At 38.8% G+C, this 24,780-nt stretch overlaps 1 protein-coding gene across 3 annotated transcripts in view; it reads left to right on the forward strand.

Annotated features, from left to right (window-relative positions):
• usp9 (ubiquitin specific peptidase 9) overlaps window positions 1–24,780 on the forward strand; it is a 259,627-nt gene that overhangs the window by 32,358 nt on the left and 202,489 nt on the right. For all 3 annotated transcript variants that reach the window (XM_072585147.1, XM_072585145.1, XM_072585144.1), the window contains 6 exons: window positions 4,361–4,614; window positions 13,103–13,248; window positions 13,328–13,407; window positions 15,497–15,609; window positions 18,763–18,981; window positions 21,792–21,907. In XM_072585147.1, the coding sequence (XP_072441248.1) occupies window positions 4,519–4,614; window positions 13,103–13,248; window positions 13,328–13,407; window positions 15,497–15,609; window positions 18,763–18,981; window positions 21,792–21,907 (770 nt within the window). In that variant the 5' untranslated portion in view covers window positions 4,361–4,518. The remainder of the gene's footprint in view (window positions 1–4,360; window positions 4,615–13,102; window positions 13,249–13,327; window positions 13,408–15,496; window positions 15,610–18,762; window positions 18,982–21,791; window positions 21,908–24,780) is intronic.

The following is a 24,780-nucleotide window of genomic DNA, read 5'->3' on the forward strand; positions in this document are numbered from 1 at the left end:
CCTATCCTAGTGAAAAGACCATTACTGTGCACCTTTTCTATACCTTTCATGATTTTATACCTCTACCTCCTATACTCCATGGAATAAAGGTCCCAGCTTATCCAGCCTCTCCTTATAACTCCAATCTTCCAGTCCCAATGACATCCTTGTAAATCTTTTCTGCACCTTTTTCCAATTTAATAAGATCCTCCCTATAGGAGGCAACAAGAACTGTGCACAGTTCTCCAAAAGTAGCCTCACCCATGTCCTCTACAATCTCAGCATGACATCTCAATTCTTGTACTCAGTGGTGTGAGCAGGGCAATATCCCTGTAATTACTGCAACTTTTATTGATTGTAGTTATGTTGCTGCAGAGATCTGCTGGCACGTCCTCCTTTCAGATGAGAGGGATGGTGTTTGGGAGTGTTGAGAAATAATTGTTATGGATGCAGTGGGCATTTAAGTCAACGCAGATGAGTAAGATCACGCAAGCCAGATGAGAAATTTTCTTATTTTTCCTTGGCTTTCTGTTTTTGAAGAAGGGAGCTTTTGAATATTTTTAAGGTAGAAGTAGCAAGGCGATGAGAGGTTAGCAAGGATGGATGTGCAGGAATGTGGAGTATTTGGGTCATTTTTTTTAAAGAAAAGATTGACCTCTCCAGTCATGTTATGACTCACATCGAGAGCAGGTGAGACTTTAAACCTTGGCTTCCTTGCCCTACTTGTCTGACTGGTGGAGCCAGCTGGATGGGCTGACTGATTGCTTCTTGCTCCTGTATTCTTATGTTGCAATTTGACTTTGGGAGCCCAATAGGTTTTGTTATCTTAAAATAAAATTCTGATCAACCTGTTCAGAGATATCACACATTTCTTGAATAAGTAGGGCTTGAACCTAGGCCTCTTTGTTCAGAGATAACGGTCTTGTATAGTGATATTGTCCCTATTAAAATGGGATTTGAGTAGTGAGATGGTTGTTGACTGACAGATTCAAGGGGCAGGTCTTTTTCTGTGCTGGAGTCCTCTGACAAAACACTCAGGAGGAGGTAAGTCTTCAATTCCGGCCTCGTGGCTTAGAGATGGGGACGTTATCTCTGGACTATCTACCATTACCAAATCTGATCTTTTGGGGGTCAACTTGAGCGATTGAGTGCCCATCCCCAACTCCCAATTTTTATGTTCTTTTATTGTAAATTAAGCTTAAAGGTGGGAAAAGAAAACATCTCACGTAAATGACTATGAACACTAGTATATATGTAAAGGAAAGATGTGACCCATGTATAGGACTTATCCTTCTATGTTGAGAGATTTGGAGTGAATTTGTTCTGGTAACTGATAGTATATGTACAGTAGCGCCTCGACATACAACCGACCCTGTTCACTGACAAATTGGTTTACGAACAGGATCGTATGTAAAATCTTGCTTCAACGTATATACGAAATTGAAGGTGCGAACGCAAAAAGTCAGTGTGTGGCCACCTGGTTTCATTGTTCTGCTTTGCTACACGCTTGTTGAACGCAAGCCCTCGGGCCCTGCATGATCTCATTCAGTTCGTCTTTGGCGTGTGCGCTGTGAACAGCCGTCCAAGCGTTCTTATGCTATCCGAACAATGGGAAAAATTGATTCAGTTCGCGAACTTTTCGGTTTGCGAACTGGGTCCCGGAACGGATTAAGTTCGTAAGTCGAGGCACGACTGTATTTAGATTAGTCTACATGAATCTTCTGAACACATTGACTCTGTGCATGGACCTCTGAGTTTCTGCAGCAGCAAAACAATTCGTGTTACATACAAACCATTTCTGATTCATGAAAATACCTCTGAACATCAAAGGTTGGAAACCTATCTCTCTCGACAATAATACTTTTTCCTGCTAAAGTGGACAAGTTCATATACTCCTCTGTTGCACTCAGTTAGATCTCCTATTTTCCAAAGAGAGTCAGTCGTGGAGTAGTTTCAGATACCCCGTATTGCGATTTACAGCCTCATTTCTCCAGAGCAATAAGGCACACAAGCTTCAGAATGTTTTAACTTGTACAGTTAAAACTTGGAGCACACACTCCCCTTCTTTGATTGCTATTCGTCACCAGTGCCAAGTTATCCCTTTGTAATTGGCTCTCTGGTACAGCATTCCACACAGTTCAAGCATGCCATAGCAATTTGTGTATGTCCTATTAAGCCAATCCTATCACAACTGCAGAGGGATGGATAGGCCTGTGGTCCAACCCCAGTCCTTAATGATGTTTTCCTGGACTTTATCATCTTGAGGCTTTTCACAATGGATGCAGTATTCACGTAACATTTGCTAGCTGCACCATGTTAACACCCAACTAATTAGCTACTTGCCTATTACTTCAGGACCTTTTGAAGATCTTCATTACAGGAAATAGAAAAGAATATTGAATGTTTGATCAGTTCCAACAAAGTTGTGTGGTTACACCTCATGTTAGAATTCTTTAGCTAACCAGTTGTCTTAATGTGTTCATGCAATCTACTGTCCAGTGTCTACTACTATGTGTACCTATGATTTAATTCTCCCTGTAATGATATGGGGGCTGTTTTTACTGTCTGAAACTGATTTGAATCGTTTCCTCTAATGCTTGTGGAGATTTTTTTTGGATCGAGAACTACTTCGGTATCTATATCTATGATTATCTGAAGAATCTTAAAAGCTACTCTTAATGTTGTAAGGGATTAAATAGTTTGAGCAGTAACTCAATAATGTGAAATGGTCTTATTTATGTAAGCAATTGCAGCTGCACGTTCTATCTCAGCCAGTAACCTTGATTACATGGAGCTACTATTGTTCTATTTGAAGGCCACATTAAACAAGTATTTTCCCAAGCGCTTTAACTACTGTCAGCCATGTCCTGCATTAGCCATCGCAGCTGGTGGCCATTTTATGCTGCTCAATCATGGGCAGCCCTAACAAACTCCAACTGCCAGGTCATTGCTTATTGATTTCACTTCACCTTATCTCTATCTCTTAACTGCTCAATATTCCTTTTGCAGCTTTAAGTCGGCTTTAGGACTTAGATTCCAGCGCGGCTGTCTGTGATATGTCATTCATTATGTCTTGCTAATCTAAAAGAGCCATTCGTCACTCCTTTGTTTCAGTAACCAGACAATCAATATTTTGTATTTCCTGTGATGAATTTAAAAGATCCTGAAGTAATAGGCAAGTATCGAGTTAATTGGCAGTTAATATGGTGCACCTGACAAACGTTACCGTGAATACTGTATCCAAGAAGAAAATCAAGAAGAAAGATGAGAGCCTGGAAAAACAATGACGAACTGGAGGTGGACCACAATCCTGGCTATCTCTTTTGTGGTTCAGTGATATGATTACCTTAATTAGAAATGTATTAAAATTGCTGAGGCAAGTTTGAACTGTGTAAGATGCTGTACCAGAGAGCCAATTAGAAAGGACAGCTCAGCACCACTGACCCAAATGCTCCCTCCTACATTGAGCCTTTAGTTTCTGTGGCACCTTAACAAAATGCACTCAACTTATTTTTTTCACCTAAGTTTTGCTTCTTGTAATATCCTCTGATAACTAAAGAAAAGTTCATTTTGTCAGTGTCACTCCTTGATTTTACACTCTCTCATTTCTAATAATTTACTATCACTGGGTGATGGTTCGGTTCTTTCTAGTTGGCGCTGGTCATTGCCTGGCACTGCTGTGACAGAGATGTTTATTGTCAGCACAAGCCTAAATATATTCTGGTTTTAATGCAGTTAGACATGCAATACTTCTGTATCTGAGAAGCTGCAAATAGGGCTGAATATCCCCATTTCTGACCTTATGATGGATGGAAGAACATTGAACATTGATGACGTAAGGCAGGGTTTTACCTTCATGCGGACTAGGCTCGAGTTATTTAACGTTTAATTATTGACGAAAGTATCTTTCACCACTGGATTGGTGCAGACAAAATCAAGTGGAATTTTCCCATACCATGTGTTGTGAGCCATTAGTTATGTCTCTAGAACTTGAATCTTAATCCGTAATGGTGCTAGTAAATGACTCTTGGTGCTGCGCATTCATATTCTCCACGCAGTGCATTCTTTGCCTTGTTTATTCATGGAGGTTGGGCGTCATGGCCACATTTTATCTCATGCATTGAAAAATACTTAGCATGCCACTTGTGTCTCTATTGGCTTTGTTTTTGGGCTGCCACAGCAAGTAGTGCTAGTGGCACCTGCCTTTCCACCAGATGAATTTTTAACTTCTGCATGTAAAAGTACAATGTTGCTGGTTAGAACACGATCACAGTTGGTGGTTGGTTTGGAGTTGATGGTTGAAATGACTTGCATCAATATTTGTATAGTTACCTGTGTTGAAACAATTTGAATTAGACATTAATTTATTTGCTTCTTTCAGGCTGTGCAATGGTCTCTGCAAAACAACCTGGGCTCGAGGTGGTGCTTTTATGTACAGATCTAAATTTGTTTCGCATCTTCGGTGAGGAGGCAGTTTATTTTTCTCTTTCAACAACCACATAGCCAGACAAAATTGCAAAGATCTGTCCAGTGGCGAGTATGACAGCCACGACCCGTGGCTCTCCTGTAGGAGGGAATGACAACCAAGGCCAGGCGCCTGATGGACAGTCTCAGCCTCCTCTCCCACAGAATCAGGTAAGCGTTCAAACTGGAATATTTCACACTTGCTTTTTGTTTGCACTGCAGAATATTATTTTCTCTTACCTTGATGTGCACAATTGAAATCTTGTATTTTCACTTTTTCAGTTTTCAATTTTCAATCTTCATTTCTGAAAAATGCTCTTGTCACAAGTGAGGCCTTTTTATATTTTGCCATACAAGTTTTGCACTTTATTTTGTCTGAAATAAGACAGCTGGCTGTACATGATTTGATAAAATTATATGTATGTTTCAAGGGCCTGCCTGTGATGGAATAGTGTAGCATCCTTACCCCTGGATTCACTTCTACTCACTGCTTCATTCTCTTGTTGTTCTGCCTTCCCTTTACTTCCCCCATACTCTGCTTAATCTATCTCCAGTTCTGTGTGTAACTCCAATCTACCATTGCCACTTTTCTAAAATCCCCACCCACCTGCTTAAAGCAAGGCACAATTTCCAACGTCACACTTTTTCTCTACTAGATGCAAACTGGGTTCACTCTTAAAGTGACTACATATAAGTCATGGGAGGTATCGAAAAATTGACACACTTCCTTTTTTCATAATCTTAAATCCTGTTTTTGGTCACAATTGTATGTCAACTATGTGTTCTAAGTTGTTGTGGTACCATTTCCTGTGCAATTTCCATAAAAATATTTGAAAAGTGATTGGAGAATTTTTACTATTTGCCTTCACTTTTACCTAACCTCCTTGTTGATATGTGGCAACTTAAAAATCATTCTGCTGAATAATCTTGTTGGGATTGAAGAGAATAAACATTTTGAGGATTTAGCAGCAAGTTGGGATGGGGTTATGATGCAACGATAGAGGGTAATGTTACTGTGCTTTAACTGCATAAACTGGCAAAAGATTGGCTGAGACTAAAATTAGTATTGTAAGAAAGTAAGGATGATTGTCAGGAACAAGATGCACATATATAGAGCAAGAGTCATCTTAAAATGCAAACATCTCAAGTTGAGAGAGATGAAATGGTAACCCTGTTTGCGAAGGAAGAGGAAACCATTATCTGTACAGTGGGAGATGGAGAAGAAAAACGTATGTTGATGTAGACCTTTGGGCTGGGAATACAAAGGTTGCTTGGTTCGGTTTAAGTTTGGGCACAAGTTTAAGGAATGTGAAGTCATCAATTTTGTTAGGAATAACAGTTTGAAAAGTACTATATGTGATTAAAAAGATTTGCAGCATGGTGCTGTGCAAAGGGATCTGGTGTCCTTGTGCATAAATCACAAAAGATTGGTCTGTAGGTGCAACAAATAATTAAGAAGGCACATGCAATTTTGTCCTTTATTGCTAAAAGGGATTGTGTTGAAAAGCAGGGAGGTTGTGTTGCAGCTGTATACGGTGCTGGTGAGGACACACCTGGCTGGAGCACTGAGTGCAGTTTTGTTCTTAAAGATTTACTGGCACTAGAAGGGGTGCAGAGGAGGTTCACTAGGCTGATTTCAGATGTGGGCATTGTCTTGGAGACTGAGTAGACTGGGATTATATTCATTGGAATTTCGAATGTGGGGGCATCTTATCAAAATATGAAATTGGATAGAAGTTGAGAGGAAGTTTCCCCCACTGGGTGTAACTAGGACAAGAGAGCATAGCCTCAAAATTAGGGGGAGCAGCTTCAGGATTGAATTGATAAGGGACTTCATCCAGAGTGTTGAGAATCTGTGGAATTCCCTGCCCAGTGAAGTAGTTGAGGCTTCCTCAGTAAATGTTTTTAAAGCTAAATTAGTTTTTGAGCAGTAAAGGAATTGAGGTTTATGGTAAGAGGGTGGCTAAGAATAGGTGAATCCACAAAAAGATCAGCCATGATATTAGTGGCAGAGCAGGCTTAAGGGGCAAGATGGCCTACTCCTAGTTCTTGCGTCTTAATGCAGTATCAGTTGTTTAGAGTGCCCAGTTCAGTGTATTCTTTGTAGTCTGTTATAGTATTAATTATACTGTAACAGTGCTAATTTTATTTAAGGATTTCATGTTTTTCACCTATTAATAGTAAATCTGGATTAGTTTTCAGTTATTGGTCTGCCTAGAGATATCTCTTGTATGTTTCAGTTCTAGTATGGAATGTTGAGCACCCTTACTGCAATATTAACAGCAAAGTGATCTTGGCATAACTAAGTCAAGACGTTGGTCAACAGAGTTCAGCTGAGGAGTCAGAGCAAACCAGTGTAATGGTCATTGCAGCACATCAGTATGAGATGCAAAATCTCCAACTGGAAGCACAGGCATGACAAGTGCTGATAGTGCAACAGGCCAGAATGCCGTTACAGACAACGCAGAAAAACTTTGTTAACACTATCAGCCACTGCTCTTTGTCATTTTATAAATGATCTGAATGTGGGCATAGAAGGATGGGTTAGTAAATTTGCAGATGACACTAAGGGAGGCAGAATTGTGAATCGTGCTGTAGAATGTTGTGGGTTACAGAGGGACATAGATAAGATGCATAGCTGGGCTGAGAAGTGGCAAATGGAGTTTAATGCGGAAAAGTGAGGTTCACTTCGGAAGAAATAACAGGAATGCAGAGTACTGGGCTAATGGTAAAATACCTGGCAGTGTAGATGAACAGAGAGATCTTGGTGTCCAGGTCCTCAAAGTTGCCACCTAGCTTGATAGGGTTGTTAAGAAGGCATATGGTGTGTTGGCATTTATTGATAAGAGGGTTAAGTTTCGGAGCCATGAGGTCATGCTTTGGCTGTACAAGACACTGGTAAGGCCGCACTGGAGTATTGCGTGCAATTCTGGTCACCGTGCTATAGGAAAGATGTGGAAGCTTTGGAACGATTCAGAGGAGATTTACGAGGATGTTGTGTGGTATGGAGGGAAGGCTGAGGCAACTGAGGCTGTTTTCATTGGAGAGAAGAAGGTTGAGAGGTTACTTAATTGAGATGTATAAGATAATCAAAGGGTTAGGGTGGACAGTGAGGGCTTTTTTCCCTGGATAGTGAAGGCTGATATGAGGGGACATAGCTTTAAATTGAGGGGTGATAGATTTAGGACAGATATCAGGGGTGGTTTCTTTTTTTTTTGGAGCAGTAAAGGGCGTGGAATGTCCTGCCTGCAACATTAGTAGACTTGTCGATGTTAAGGTAATTTAAATGGGCATTGAACATACATATGGATAATAATGGAATGGTGTAGGTTAGATGGGTAGTAGATTAATTTCACAGGTCGGTGCAACATAAAGGGCTAAAGGGCCTATCCTGTGCTGTGATGTTCTATGTTCTATCTCACTTTGAAACCAAAACTATTCTGGAGTAAACACAACAACAAATGTCATGAGATGTTATAGAATACTGAATATGGAATGAGATGCATGCAAATAGTGACACAAGCATCAAATATGGAAATTGTAACTAATTAGCATTAGTTGTGAATTGATGGTAGAAATCACTTGTGTTTTGATATCTGCCTTTTTTGAATTCTACAATAGTTTTCAGTCCTCAAAGCATCTTAAATTATACAACCTAAAACAGTTCACTAATTCCAGGTCTTAATTCCTGTTCATATCTAGTCAAGAGTTGTGCTACTTTTCAGGAGGTTATTGCAAGACTGTTGTGGTTGACTGCTTTAGGAAACAAATGATTTATTGTATATTTTGACACTGATTTTGCAACTAATTGTTAATATAGACCATTACTTTTTGTACTGAGTGAAACAGTTTTGTGACTGTTTAAGTTAACTAGGATCTTGTGATTTCCATCTACATGTTAATTTCTGGTCATAGCTGTCACTCTGGCTTTGAATAATTAGGAAACACCTGGTTGGGTGTCTTGAATTCAGATTTTGGGGGCAGGGTTTAAACCCTGTTGATTTTCTTGCAGCAAGGTTGTGCACTTTGTAATCTATGTACAATTCTGGCTATTTACCAGTGGAGTGCCACAAGTATTCATGCTGGGTCCTCTGCTTTTTGTCATTTACATAAATGATTTGGATGTGAGCATAAGAGGAACAGTTAGTAAGTTTGCAGATGACATGAAAATTGGAAATGTCGTGGACAGCGAAGAGGGTTAACTCAGATTACAACAGGATCTGGACCAGATGGGCCAGTGAGCTGAGAAGTGGCAGTTGGAGTTTAATTTAGATAAATGTGAGGTGCTGCATTTTGGGAAAGCAAATCTTAGCAGGACTTATCCACTTAATGGTACGGTCCTAGGGAGTGTTGCTGAACAAAGGGACCTTTTGAGTGCAGGTTCATAGCTTTTTGAAAGTGGAGTCACAGGTAGACAGGATAGTGAAGAAGACATTTGGTATGCTTTCCTTTATTGGTCAGAGTATGGAGTACAGGAGCTGGGAGGTCATGTTACGGCTGTACAGGACATTGGCTAGGTTACTTTTGGAATATTGTGTGCAATTCTGCTCTCCTTCCTATTGGAAAGATGTTGTGAAACTTGAAATATTCAGAAAAGATTTACAAGGATGTTGCCATTGTAAATACATCCCTGGGTTGTAGGATTTGAGCTATAGAGAGAGGCTGAACAGGCTGGGGCTGTTTTCCCTGGAGCATCGGAGGCTGAGGGGTGACCTTAGAAGTTTACAAAATTGAGGGGAATGGATAGGGTAAATAGGCAAAGTCTCTTCTCTGGGGTCGGGGAGTCCAGAACTAGAGGGCATAGGTTTAGAGTGAGAGGAGAAAGATATAAAAGAGACCGAAGGGGCAACTTTTTCACGCAGAGAGTGGTACGTGTATGGAATGAGCTGCCAGTGGAAGTGGTGGAGGCTGGTACAATTGCAACATTTAGGAGGCATTTGGATGGGCATATGAATAGGAAAGGTTTGGAGGGATATGGACCGGGTGCTGGCAGGTGGGACGAGATTGGGTTGGGATATCTGGTCGGCATGGACCGGTTGGACCGAAGGGTCTGTTTCCATGCTGTACATCTGACTCTATGACCTCTATGTTCATAAACTGTACAGCTGTTAAGTTTCCCCAGCTAATTTCATTCAGTCAAAGTGTATGTTAGGATAAAAGGAGGCTACTTGGTTAATCGTGCCTGTTGACTGTTTTGGAATTTAAAAAAAATCTTGAATCCTACCTTCTGTTTATTTCTCAGTATCCTACAAATTGTCTTTCTCAAATATTGAACCATTCCATTTTCTGCCAGTTATTTTTGGACAGTGCTTCCACTATCCTTTGAGACAGTACATATTAAATCACTGCAAGTTTTGTCTTTTTCCTCAGGAATTTTTGCAAATTATGTTAACCAGTAGGACAGAAGAATTAGGCTGTTCAACCCAGTCAGTCTGTTCTACCAATCACTGAAATCATGGCTAATCTGATAACTGGCAACTCCACTTTGCTGCCTTAACCCAGTAACCCTTTTTTTTAATTGATTAAAATTTGAATCCCCACTGGGAATGAATGTCATATACCCATCCTTGACAGCCTTCTGTGAGAGAGCATTGCACAAGTTCACTACTCACTGATACAAATTCCACCTTGCCTCTCTTTAAAGGGCATCTGCTTATTCAGAGGCCATAATCTTATGAGAGTAATTAACCTTTCCACACTGACCCTGTCAAGTTGCTTAACACCTTCTGAAGAGGCAGCTTCTGAATAGAAATACCAAAGAACTATGGATGTTGGAAATCAGAAAAACCAAAATTGCTGGAAAAACTTGGGTTTGGCAGCATCTGTGGAGAGAAAGCAGAGTTCATGTTTTGGGTCCAGTTATGTTTTTCCTTCAAAATCTTATCATTTTAAAGAAGGTCATCTACAATTCCAAGTTATAGTTGTTAAGGCCAAACCTGCTTAGCTTCCACTCATAAGATGGTCCCTACGTACCTGACATCAACCCAAGTGAACCTGTTCTGGATTGCTTTCACTGCCAGTTTTATCTTTTCTTGAGACAATGGACTCAAAACTGTTCCCAGCATTCCAGCAGTGGTCAAACTAGTACCTTGTACAATTTTGGCAGCAGTTCCCTAGTTTTGTATTTCATGCCCTTTTGAAATAAGTGCCAGCATTTCTTTTACTTTCCCTTTTACTGCTGAATTTGTGTGCTACCTTTGTGATTTATGAATGAGGGCTTCAAAGTCGTCTGTTCTGCATCTTTTGGTAGTTTTTGACCATTCAAATACAGGGCAATCTGGTAATAAGTTATGGTTGCATTCATCTGCAACCTCGTGCTATCAAATCATGCTGTAGAAGATTGCTACAGAAAATCACTATACCTGTTCAGTAGAAAGTTTGCGTTATCCAAATAGTGTCTGCAATTTGTTAATTGGGTTGTAGCCAATTTATGTTGATTAACCTTGTGTTATATCAGAATGACCTGTAATATTCTGCTCCTGTATTCTTCCTGCCAAAGTGCATAACTTTGCATTTTCCCAACCTTGTCTATCTGTCAAGTTTTTGTCCACTGAATTTGTCGGCATCTCTCTACAGACCTCAGCACTTGCCTTTCCACCTATTTTTATCTCATTTGTAAACTTAAATATAATTTCATTCCCTCATTCCAGTCAAGTATATATTGTAAATACTTGTAGTCCTGGCATTGATCTTATGGCATTCCATTAGTTACAGATTGCCATCCTGACCATAGAACCCTCAGGGTAACTGTTCTATTAATTAACCAATCCTCTGCCCATGGTAAGAAACTACTTTAACCACCATGGGCTGTCAGCTCATGAAGTAGCCTAAACTAATTAAACATGTTCTGAAAATTCAAACTTAATACCATAAGACATAGCAGAATTAGCCATTTGACCTAACTAGTCTGTTCTGCCATTCAAATCATGGCTGATATGTTTCTCAACCCCATTCTCCTGCCTCCTCTCCATAATCCTTAGCAATCAAGAATCTGTCTCTGTCTTAAATACATGCAATGACTTGGCCTCTGCCTTCTGCAGTATTGTATTCTATAGTCTCGCCACCCTGTGGCTGAAGAAGTTTCTCCTCACCTCTGTTCTAAAAGGTCATTCCTTCGCTCTGAGGCTGTGCCCTTGGGTTCTAGTGTCTCATTACTGGAAATATCATCTCCACATCCACACTATCCAGGCCCCTCTGTATTCTGAGTGTGTCAATCAGATCCCCCTAATTGTTCTAAAATGCTGCGAGTACAAACCCACAGAACTCAACTGCTTCGGTAATGATGAGCTCTTATCCCAGGGATCATTGTTAATGTCCTGTGGACCTCCTGCATCCTTCCTTGGATACAGTGCACAAAACCTGCTCACAATATTCCAAATACTGTCTGACCAGAGCTTTATGCAGCCTTGGCAGTACTTGTTGAGTCAGTCATGTAGCACAGAAACAGATGCTGCAGTCCAACTTGTTTGCGCTGACCAAATGTCCCAATCTGGCTTAGTCCTGTTTGCCAGCATTTGACCCACATCTTTCTATTCATGTACCCATCCAAATGGCCTTTTAAATGTTGTAATTGTATATGTCTGCATCACTCCCTTTGGCAACTTGTTCCATATATGCACCACTCTCTGCATTTAAAAAGTTATCCCTCGTGTCCTTTTTACAATCTTGCCCCTTTTTTGCCTTAAATCTATGCTGTCTAATTTTGAACTTCATCACGCCAGGAAAAAGTACTTTGGGAAAGGTCCTGGCTTTGTAATTGATGGCAGTGAAGGTACAATGATGTATTTTCAAGTCAAGCTGGTGTGTGACTTTGAGAGGAATTTGCCGATTGTGGGTTTGAGAAGTGCTATCTGAATGTTGATCAGATGCTAGAATGTATCTTGTAGATGCTATTTCGATGCATCAGTAGTAAGGGCGTGAATGTGAAAAGGTGGTCAATGAGTCGTCTTTCTACCAGAAAATGTCTAACTTGTATATTAAACTTGCAGTCACTTCTCTGCTTGTGTTCTAGCCCTCTTAATGTAAGTGCTAACATTGCATTTGCCTTCCAAACTGCTGACTGAGCCTGTATGTTAACCTTAGATTTCAAAGTCTTTGTTTGTTCTTCCTCCCCAATTCCATAATATCTCACTTTCCCACATAGTATTCTATTTGCCATTTGTTTGTCTACACCAAGTATGTTCAAGTCCTTCTGCAGCCTGGCAACTTCCTCAAAACTACCTGTCCCTCCACCTATCTTTGCATCATCTGCAAACTTAGCAACAATGTCTTCAGTTCTTTTTGTCCAGATCACTAATGTATGGCATGAATAGGTGTGGTCCTAACACTGACCCTGCAGAAATCTACCAGTCACTGGCTGCCATCCTGAAAAAGGTGCCTTTATATCTACTCTCTGCCTTCTGCCAGTCACCCAATCCTCGATCCATGCCATTCCCTAACCCCAAAACCTTAATTATCTTTTTTACCAGCCATTTGTGTGGTACATTGTCAAAGTACTTCTGGAAACCACTGCTTCCTCTTTATCTATCCTGCTTGTTGCCACCTCAAAGAATTCTAATAAAATTGTTAGGCTTGATTTCCTCTTCATGAAGCCATGTTGACCTTGCTTGATCGTATTCTTTGTAATATTACTGATTCAACGTTTTTTTAATTGCAACAGACGTCTTCTCCAAATACATCCAGTGAGAACTCGCCAGTGAGCCCTCCTGATGAACAAGGTCAGGGTGATGCTCCTCCTCAACTTGAGGAGGAGGAGCCTGCTTTTCCTCACACTGATTTGGCCAAGCTGGATGATATGATTAATAGGTGAGTGCAACTCGATTTAAAAAATGAAACAATTTGGCCTCAAGTATCTTATTTTAACTTGACGTTTTGCTTCTTTCAGACCTCGTTGGGTAGTTCCAGTGTTGCCTAAAGGTGAATTGGAAGTCCTACTAGAAGCTGCTGTAGATCTTAGTAAAAAAAGTAAGTTTTTGAAATCGGTTCAGATATATTGCAAATAATTAATGGCTTGGAGTGTAAATGCTTAAAGTCCATTTTATGGCTTGAAAATGCTGAATGCTTTTGATAACGTGGACAAAATTGAATAGTTATAATTTAGAGAATGTTGTTTGGGAGTCAACCAGCAATAAATTTCTCAAATTAATTGTTATTCCTGTTTGATTGAAAATTCATGTTCCATAAAAGCTGTATCATAACTGCCATAACTTGTTTTGAGGGACAGTAATACCTTCCAAGTATGTATTGTCTGTGAATGCTCTCTCCGACCTAAAAGATGCACATTTATTGGATCTAAACGCATCCATGTGCAGTTGACCTGGCCTGAACTAACATTCATGTTTTTTTTATAGTTACATAATTTGTGAACTACAGAAACCAGTAGTTTGGTCCAATTAGCCATGCTGATATGGACCACATGTGCATCATGTTCCCCTATTGCAATGTCATTCTATTTCTTTGATCAAGTACTTGCCAGACTTTCCCTTAAATGAATCTATCTCTTGTCACAGCAAGCTCCATATTCCACCCTCTGATAAGTCTTTCCTGAATTCACTATTGAATTTTGTGAATGGCCCTGATTCTTGCTGTCCCACCTTCTAGCAGAAATATTTTTTGTTAGATCATCCTTTATAGATCAGTTCGTGACTTAATGCTATTAGTTTCTATGGATTTAGCAATTTTTCAGTTCTTTGAAACTGATCATGTGAACTTTCTTGGCCAGAATCAACTGTACTTGTGCTTGAATGGGAAGATTTCAGTCAAGAGTATTTAGGTAAACCAGAGAAGCCAGTCAAAGACTAACTCACCAGCTGTCCAAACAGGAATTCTTTTGTGGGAAGATCTGATGTGATACGTTGTAGTGTAGCAGTTTCTTAGTAAATGCATATGGGGCCTTTCCTCAGAGTTCAAAGTCCTTTAATAATAATTGTGGCAAGTGTAAAAGTACTGTGTACCTTTTGGGCTGAAGCATTACTTGTGAAAGCTGGAAAAATTAGCTTCAAGATAGCAAGCCCACGCTGAAAGAGAATATTTTTCCATTTGGAAAGTTGATAAAACTGCCAGTTCATCCACACTTGTAAGTTTGATGAGTCTTCATTGGCTTGAAAAAGACTGATTTTTATAAAGTACTGCCTTGAGGGAAGTCATTACCTCACTAATTTTTGGAAAATTATTATGCAAAGGAGAATGTATTGGAAATATATTTTTATTTTAGTTCTAAGTTATTTAAGTATTGCAGGGGCAATTAATCAAACAGCTATGCAGGTGTGTACAGAACGCTTCATAAATTACCATTTAAGTGTTGTATAAAATTTTGAAAGAGGCTTGAAAACAGTGTTCACTTAATGAAGAATTGGATTCTGATACAGTTGTTCAGGAAATGTGCAATGCATATTTGCAAAATCCAAGACCTCTATGTCTTATGTTAACTTTTTTATAATGACGTTATTTAATTGCTATAGTGTGTGAAATTTTGTCTTAAAATCACACTGATGATGTTGAATGTTGCATTGTTGTCAAATATATTTTGGATAACTTGTTTTTGCAGGCCCAAAGTAAAACTCATACTTTATAAGCAGCAGAAATTGTGGAATGATTTTGAATTATTTGCCTCGAGACTTTGTCCATTAAACAATTGACTTAGCTGCCTATAATTAGATCAATTGTGTAGTGTTGACACAGTTGTAAATGTAGAAGGAATGAGTTTGAGAGAAAAGATTTGTGATGTAATAGTGGTATCCCTACCTCTGAGCCAGGAGGCCCAGGATCAAGTCCCATCTGTGCTAGAGATGTCATAACAATTCTGAACATATTGGTTTAAATGTACTAAGTATATGGGATGATTGATACATAATTTGAAATGTAGTAGGTAGTCCAAATCTTAGATAATCTGCTGACCTTTATAGCTTAACATTTATATCTGCGTGTCATCCCAGTAATTCGACATGTGCATGAATTACATTGTAAGCTTCTTTGATTATTGGTGAATTTCACAGCAGTGTTCAAAGTGTTCCCAGCAGTTTTGATCAGGCATATACCTTCTTTTATTCTCAAGGCCTTGATATCAAAAGTGAAGCATGTCAGCGCTTTTTCCGTGATGGTCTCACAATTTCCTTCACAAAAATTCTAACCGATGAGGCTGTGAGTGGTTGGAAGTTTGAAATCCATGTGAGTTTTTTCTTTTTTGCCTATAGTGGAATGTTTCTTTAATTTATGAAGTTTGTATGTAGATTGAAAAGAATTATGGAAATAGAAAATTCAGGTTTTCCCATTGTACCAAATGCGCTGCTAATTCATTGTTAAATCCTGAAGTATTTCTGCAACTTGCATTGTTGTATTTCTTCAACTTCATATAAACCCATAGAATTCTTAACATTTGATACCTCGACTCAAAAAGCAAATGTGATCTTTATGGTTGTCCCGGTATGAGCTCAAAGTTCTATACAATTTTAGCAAGATTTCCTTCGTCTTGTATCCAAGTCCCCTTGCAAATAAGACCAACGTATCATTTCTCTTCATAATCACTTGCTGTACCTGCATTGTAACTTTTGTGAGCCTTTTAAGAGTGTATCTGAGGGGGTCTCAAGTTTAATTTTACAAGACTAATGCCTTTAAAAAAACTTATTTTTCTTTCTTAAAAGACTTTAAAGTGAATAACATAACATTTCCAGGTTTTACTAATTCTGCCATTTGTTGCGATCCAGTTTGTGACTTGGCATTTGAAAAGAAATTGCGAGCTCCTTGGTTTAACCAAGAAATTCACACGACTTTTAAACAAAATGCAAACTGTCATTAAAATTAAACAGAACAAATGTGATTTACGATACTACAGTTTATAATCACTTGTGCCAGGCCTTATGTCTACTTACTTTCTGCAAGAATTCTCTCAAGTGTCAGTTGCTGTAGTTATTTACTTGAGAGGACTATGGCTTATTTATGTTTAGTCCTGACAGGATATTTATCCTTAACCCAGCTGTTCTCAAGTGGAATTTGAATTTACCTGATGTGAATGCCTCAAGTGCTTGGTAGTTAATTTTTCAATACTTGCCAGTTATTCAGTTGATTATTTACTTTATTTTCCCCCCAATTCTCTGTGGAGACCACTGTGGGTTTTTCCATTAACTTCAAACTAGGCAATCTTCAATCTTTTGTTCCCTCTCAAAATTCAAACAGATTAAGCATCATCTGTATTTTGTGGTAAATGAAGTTTGAATTTTTGAGTTCTCTTTATGGCACAGGTCAATCTTGCTGTCATTGCGGCTGTCTGAGCTGCAAGTCATATGAGGTCCAAACTCTGGCAAACACACTAAGCAAACAGCCAGATAAAATAAATAGCTCCCTATGTTCCATCTACCTCCAGCATGTTCTGTGCTGTCCTCAATTACCATTACTTTTTGATCTGATCAAATTAATGAGCTTTATAACCTTCCAGTGTTTGCAAAACATTCTTGCACTATATTTTGGCATGTTTCCTTAAACATAAACATTTTCGAGACTACCATTGCTGCATGGATTGCAGAGATGACATCTCCGGTTGTTCTTCAAAATAAATTTGTATTATAATATTTTTGTTCGAACCTCATTGAACAAACAAAGGTCAGCTTTTAAATGTTTTTTTTGAGCTATTTTGGCCTTCTCTAATTAAACCAGTTTAATTATATTACTGTAATAACTTCACAGAGCTAAAATTTGCCTCCAAAATATCAACCTCAACTATGAGTTAGATATTCACAACATACCTTGTAACACAGTCACTTAACATGCTGGCATCATCTTGTATAATAAAGCAAATGAACTGTGGATAGCAGAATATAAACACAGAAAAGCCAAAGTTGTTAGAAACCCTATAGTTCTGGCTGCGTCAGTGAAAAGAAGAGTTAACGTTTGAGTCCAGTTTTGAAGAATGGTCCATTGGCTTTCTCTAGCAACTTCTGTTTTGACTTTTTGTAGCCTTTTCTTTCTGTTTTCCCTTTGGGCTTGATTTCCATCCAGTGTTGTAATCAAATGTGGAATTTCTCACAGCTTTACACCAGATACAAGAAACTGTGGCTTTTCAGAAGTCATTTTGGGTAAAAATATCAATTAAATACTTAATTTTCAGGGAATTAAATCTGTTTTGTTGATTTCAGTGACTTTCACCAGGTCCAAGCCTAATTTAAAAATTCATAATATGGAAGTTAAAAGCATAGTTCAACTCTGGAATTTTCTTCCTTTGAAACCTGTGGAGGTTGAATCATTGAACTCATTCAAATTTGCACTTATATTTTTGATCATAAAAGGAGTTGAGGGTATGGAGCGCAGACAGGAACGTGGAGTTGAGACCCCATTTTGATCAGCCATGACCTTAGCGAATGATAGATCAGAATTGAAAGGCCTACTCTCGTTCCGAAGTTTAAATGACTGTTAATTTCTGCCTTTGCCTGACTCCTATGGCTATGGAAGTAAACATCTTAACCAATAAAAAATTTTGATCACCTATAATAGTATCCACTCATCTTATTTGTGTAGTAGAAAGGAAAAGTTGCAAATTTGAAAATGTAGATTATAAACTTAATGGCTGTGGTTTGATTAAAAATCTTGGATGACTAGCAATTATTTGCATGCCAGTACTTAAACATATCTGAATGGATAATTATCACTTCTTTTCCAGATCTCTTAGGGAATAGTACAAAAATGAATTGTCCATTGGATTTTAAATTTGTCTTAATTTCTTCCAGTGTCAGTAATAGATTATTACATTGAGACCATTTATGTATTGAAAGTATTGATTTCAATGTTGGGATAGAGGAAGGAAGTGCTCTTTTCAACAGTATTCTGTGATATGTGCTACTGTGATCCTAGTGATTTCTCCTTCCCTAGATATTTGTATTACTGCATCTTTTGCTCAAAATGCTTGGATGACTTGAAAATCAAATTGCATCAGCACACAGCCTTAAATAGGTTGAAGGATGATGCAAGTGTTTCTGTTGTCTCCTGCAAACTATAACTGTTCAGCTCTGAATGCAAACCTCTTATTTAATTGAAGACTGATAGTGAAGTATTACTCTGTGAAGTAAGAGTTGGGATGAGCAGCTAAATACTTAAGTGGATCAGCAGTAATCTAGTAAGTTAAAAGTTGTCATGAGCTGAGAGAAGAATTTTAGCCATTGAGAGTGGCAACTGGTTTGCATTGCATTATTAACAATCTGTACCACAAGTGTTTCATTTGTTAGTGTGGAACTTCAAGTTGAGTGAATTAGCTTTTTGTTGATCTAACCTTTGTAAGATGCATTGCTACAGAATACTTGATTATACAATTGATGTTCATTCTTTTCTTTTAAGAGGTGTATTATAAATAATACTCATCGCCTCATAGAACTGTGTGTGGCCAAGCTGTCCCAAGACTGGTTTCCACTTCTTGAACTTCTTGCTATGGCCTTAAATCCTCACTGCAAATTTCATATCTACAATGGTACACGCCCATCTGAGACTGTTCCTGCAGGAGTCCAACTAGCTGAAGATGAACTCTTTGCTAGACCGCCTGATCCACGCTCACCAAAGGTTTGGCAATTCTCCCTTTTTTGTGCTTAATGAAAGTCCACTATTCTAAGTTAATGAGCATTTGTTGCAGTTCGTTTCTAATAAATGTGACTATACTTTCTACGTTGGGGAGCTGTAAAGTTGGATTAACTTGTGTCTAGAAGTGGCAAATCTTGATAAATTAGTAACATTAGACTTTTGGAAGTGGTACTTTTTACTGCTTGGCAGTATGTGGATGTCAAACATGGAAATTAGTGATGTCGAGGAGTTGCAAGCTAAATGAGCTCCTGTCCACTTTAGTATACATCTGTTAAACAGGTTTTGACTACAGAGAAAGGCATGGAGACTAAGGAACTTGGGGAGATAAATATTCATGTCTTGGAAACAGTCCACATTACAGAGATGGTGCTGGAGATATTTTCTTAAAGTGAATAAATCTCTGGGACTTGATCAGTTATATCCCAGGATGTTGTGGGAAGTCAAGGAAGAAATTTTAGGGCCCCAAGCAGAGATATTTGTATCATTTACAGTGATGGGTGAAGTGCCAGAGGACTGGAAAGTAGCTTATGTTTTGTATTTTTTTAAGAAAGGGTGTAAGGAGAAGCCTGGGAACTATAGACAAGTCAGTCTGACATTAGTGATGGTGAGTTTTCAGAGGGGTTTTGACAGATAGGATTTACATGCGTTTGGAGAGGCAAGGACTGGTTAGGGATAGTCACCATGGCTTTGTGTTTGGAAAATCATGTCTCTCAAACTTGATTGAATTTCTTGAGGACGTGACCAAAAAAGTAGATGAGAGCAGAGTGGTAGATGTTCTTTATGTGGACTATACTAAAGCCTTTGACAAGATTCTGCATGGTAGACTTCTTAATAAAGTAAGATCATATGGGATTTGGGGAGAGCTTGCCAGTTGGATACAAAATTGGCTTGACTGTCTTCATTGACTGGCTTGACATGACTTCATTGCTCAGACCTTTTGAGTTATGGGAGTTGTGACATCATGTTAAGGTTGTACAGGATGTTCGTGAGGCCCCTTTTGGAGTACAGTGCATAGTTCTGGTTGTCCTGTTTATATGAAGGATATTATTTAATTTGACAGAGTTCAGAAAAGATTTACCAGAGTATTGCCAGGACTGGAGGGTTTGAGTTATAGGCTGGGTGACCTTCAATGGAACACTAGGAAGTTGAGGGGTGACCTTCTAGAACTTTATAAAGTCATGAGTGGTATAGATAAGGTGAATAGCAAAGGTCTTTTCTCAAGAGTGGGAGTTCAAGAATAGCAGACATAGGTTTATGGTCAGAGGAGAAAGATTTAAAAGGGACCTGAGGGGCAACTGTTCAGAGGGTGGATTGTATGTGGTATGAACTGCAAGAGGAAGTTGCAGGTACAGTTAGAACATGTAAAAGACATTTGGACTGGTGCATGCATAGCAGAGGTTAAGAGGAAAGCACAGGCCAGTGGGGCTAGTTTGGGAAACTTGGTTGGCGTGGACGAGTTAGATCGAAGAGTTTGTTTCTGTACTGTATACCTCTGACTTGTGTGCAATATTGATTTTGTCCACTTTTAACCTGAATCTTTGCATTGAATAAATGAAATTTTATTAATCAAATACCATTTAGGCAATCTGGTTCCCTGGAAATCTTAGCAAGATATCTGTTGAATGCCTGGGCCATCCCTGCTCAGTTGATTCTGGATTTAATGTCTAGTGGTCATTGCTGAATTAACTTATCAATTGGCACTGCAAGTAGAATTTTAAAATTAGTCTAAATGCATTTGAGTTAGGGAGGAGACAATTCTTCCAGATCTGAATCATGATCTCTTGCAGTTTTGACTAAGGCTGAATTTTTCTGTGGATGTTTAATTCAGGACAGTGAAAGCTTAGTTGTTTTTGTACTAAGATAGTCTCCCCACTGAGAATGTTCTACTTCATAGTGTTCGTAGCTGAGAGAGAACAGTTAGCCATACCTCCCAGTGAGGAAAATTACAAAGGACAAAAAACAGAAATTGTTTATCGTGAGCAAGACTCGTTAAGAAGTGAGCAAGCCAGCAATTAATACTGTGCTAATCAGCAATTCCTACTGTGGTTTTTTTAATCAGTAAAGGTATCAAGCGTTACAATGTTAAGGTAGGAAAGTGGAGTTGAGGATTATCAGATCAGCCATGATCCCCCTTGAATGGCAGAGCAGACTTCCTGGCCTGAATGGCCTGCTTCTATATCTTATGTTCTCCAAATGTAGTTCCTGTCTATAGTGATTAATTAGGTCATTCGGGTGTTAGCCCATATCATGATTTGTCCATTTAGATTTTTATGATCCCCTGAATTAGTGGCATGGAAAATCATAATTATGATACTCCTTGGATGCTTTTCAGGGTTGGAGTACAAGGTTTTCTCAGTATGCTCATTATGGTCAGTATGGTCAGTTTCATCAAAATGGTCATTATGGACAGAATTTTCCCCTCTTGGATCCTTAAAACAAAGGTGGAATTTTGAGTTTTCATTGTTTTCTTATATTAAAAGGAGTATTTGCATTTATTGAAGAAATATTGCTGCAGCCCAAGTGCTTTCTCTCCAAAGTTGTGTGCAAGGAGAGTTGATAAGTATTGTACTTGTGACAGTTGGATTGCATTTGCAGGGCTGTGGGCCATTTAATCTTTTCTTGAATAATTCTTTAGTATTGCAGAAACAATGAATTGGTATGACTTATTCCATGGTTTCAGAATGCAAGTTACAGAAGGAATAACTGCGTAATCTCAATTGCCACAAAAGCACTTAGCGTAGAGCTTAAATGAGCACAAATAATTTGGATTTTAACTTCTAACTTATCTCTAGGGTTGGCTTGTGGATCTCATCAACAAGTTTGGAACATTGAATGGATTTCAGATTCTACATGATCGATTTGTCAGTGGTTCAGCGTTAAATGTTCAGATAATTGCAGCACTCATCAAGTAAGCAGACTTCTTAAATGTCTCAATGTACTAATGTGAAGAATTGGTGGGGAAGTTTTTAGTACTTTTTGCATATTAAGTAACAATAGGGAATTCTGTATCCATGTAATCAGACCAAATATTTCGACTTGGATGATTGTTTGAATGGAAATAAGGGAAGCATGTCTTGTTTTTTGATTTTCAGTATTGTTAACCTAAATTGGAATTTTAGTATCATAAAAGGAAGCTTTGTAAGCAAAACAAATGCTGTCTGTTTCCATCAAAAAGCTTGAGATGCAACCATAACAACTTTATATTCTGTAAATGGATGTCTGATTTAATTACACAAAACATTTGTGATACTTTGATTGTAATGAGGAATACTAATAACATGAGACTAATACATTGTTTATTATGGAATTTGACATTGCAGTGACAGTTCCCAAGACTGTTATCTTGATTGTTTTGGACTGTACCAAGTCTAGAAACAGCAAGTGGCTTTTCTGTACAATCAGTAATAACCGTTCTTTTCTATGCTGTTGTTTCGTTGCAGCTAAATGGAGAATTCCTACCCTTATTGGTAAAATAGAGATTTGCTTCATTTATTGTGGATTTAATGTACAAAAGTTAAAATTGCCACTTTTATCACTTTATCAATGAATGATTTCAACTCCTCCATGGTTTAAATAAATTACTCCTGTCTTGTATCATGGCTGTCATGAGGATTTTCTGTCCTGTGACTTGAATTAAGCTCCCCATACACACTAATTTAGATGATATGTATGTTTTTAATCTGGCCAGCATTATTGCTTTAATTACTGCTTTTGTAATGATCCTTGGTCTGTGAAGTTGGATTCATCTTCCTTTTGCGGCCTCTTCTGTTTCTTTAGCTATGCCTCATGGTGCCTGCTCAAGATGCTTAATTTGATGTTTTAAGTATTTTTTAACTACTTTCCCATCCTGGATTACTATGCCAATTTCAAGTTTCCACTGGCCCACCAGGGACTTTAAGTTGGACATTCAAAGCCTTCAATGGCGGTTTGTTCACTGCTGATTTCCAACTCTGAAATGTTGTCACAGGCCATTGTCTTGCAGTGTAGCTTATGTCTGCTTGGAAGTTAGTAATGCTCCTTCTCCAAAGAGTGACTCTCTCTTTTAATGTTGCGGTGTTTCTCTTACCAGATCTGAAATGCTTTCACCATTCACTGGAGTAATCTTTCCATGACTATGTATGAAGGTTTCTTTTGCAATGTTCTTAACTCTTCAATTGTTCTCTGCTGTTGACAGTAAAGGTGAAGTGGCCATAGTCTTACCAGACCAGAGGGCTGCTCTCATTAGAGAGAATGATGACTCAGGTTTGTTTAAGTTGAGAGTCACCACACCTTGAGAAAGAGTCCTTCATGATAACTTCAGCCAGTGCAAGAATTGACCCTGCGCTGTTGGCATTACTGCATCACAAACCCGCCGTCGAGAACTGAAGCTCCTCATCCTTCCTTGTGCTACAGCTATGATTGACCAATGTTGGACAAACCATTCACTTGGTGTTTGAGACTGCTCAAAAAGAGCCAATAGCTGTGACATACTGAGAACGATGTAGGTTTGTTCACTGAGCTGAAAGGTTCATTTCCAGAAGCTTCATTACCCTGCTAGGTAACATCTTCAGTGGGCCTCATGTGAAGCAATGCTGAAAATTCCTGCTTTTTATTTATGTTTGGGTTTCTTTGGGTTGGTGATGTCATTTCCTGTGGTGAAGTCACTTCCTTTTTCTCAGGGGATGGTAGATGGGGTCTAACTCAATGTGTTTGTTGATAGAGTTCCAGTTGGAATGCCATATTTTTAGGAATTCTCGTGCGTGTCTTTGTTTGGCTTGTCCTAGGATGTGTTGTCCCAGTCGAGGTGGTTTCCTTCCTCACCCATATGATACATGAGGCCCACTGAAGATGTTACCTAGTAGGGTAACGAAACGTCTGGAAATGAACCTTTTCAGCTCACCGAGCAAACCTCTATCCAAAACCTCAACCTGAGCTACAAATCTTCTCGAAACTCGCTAATTACTGAGAAGGTTTGAGATCTCTAGCCTATCAAACAAATAGTACAAGTTCAGGCAATTTGGAGAGCAAATGCATTGAAGTCTACATGAACTGGTCACATTGTTTAACAATGTCCAAGGTGATGGCAGTCATTGAAATTAATCATTGTTCTTTGCTCAAGAATATCTTGGGACATCACCATGAAATTGCACCAGGCTTGTTTCAGTGAACTACAGAAATGTTCAAACTCAGCATCCTCTGCCTGCCAGTAGTGTTGAGAGCCCACAGAAAAGAAGTTTAGTACCTCAAAGCTGCAACCAAACTCTGAAAACAGTCAAAAATGGTCAAAGATGTTAAATGCAGTCAAGTAGATGACAAACAGCAAATCCTATGTTACTCAAGGTTTCTGCATAGTAATGATACATGGAGACACACTGATCCCTTGGATGAAACTCCGGCAAAACATGTTCCAAGTAACCTTGACAATCTTCATTTTCAAGAAAAAGGAGAAAATAAACAAATAACTACAACATGCTATAGTTGCTCTCAAGTGTTGTCAGAGAACTAGAATACAGGAGGTTTGAAGTAGTGCTTTAACTATATAGTCTGCTTGAAGAACTGGGCAGTTCTGAGCACCACACGAGTTAAGTACTCCTTCAAAGAACAGTATTACTTGTGTATCTTTACTAGATGATAACTGGTCTGAGGCTCAAGTATGAATGGCTCAAAACATGAACTGCTGTTGCTCTAACTAGAAACTGCAAGTTGTGAGGGATGATATGGTTGAAATTTTCATGATATCAAGTAGAATTGAGTGTTTGTTTCTTCCTACCCAACTAACTTCTGCTGGTAGGAGTATAAGGC

Source organism: Chiloscyllium punctatum, chromosome 15, assembly GCF_047496795.1.
Source record: "Chiloscyllium punctatum isolate Juve2018m chromosome 15, sChiPun1.3, whole genome shotgun sequence".
Lineage (NCBI taxonomy): Eukaryota > Metazoa > Chordata > Chondrichthyes > Orectolobiformes > Hemiscylliidae > Chiloscyllium > Chiloscyllium punctatum.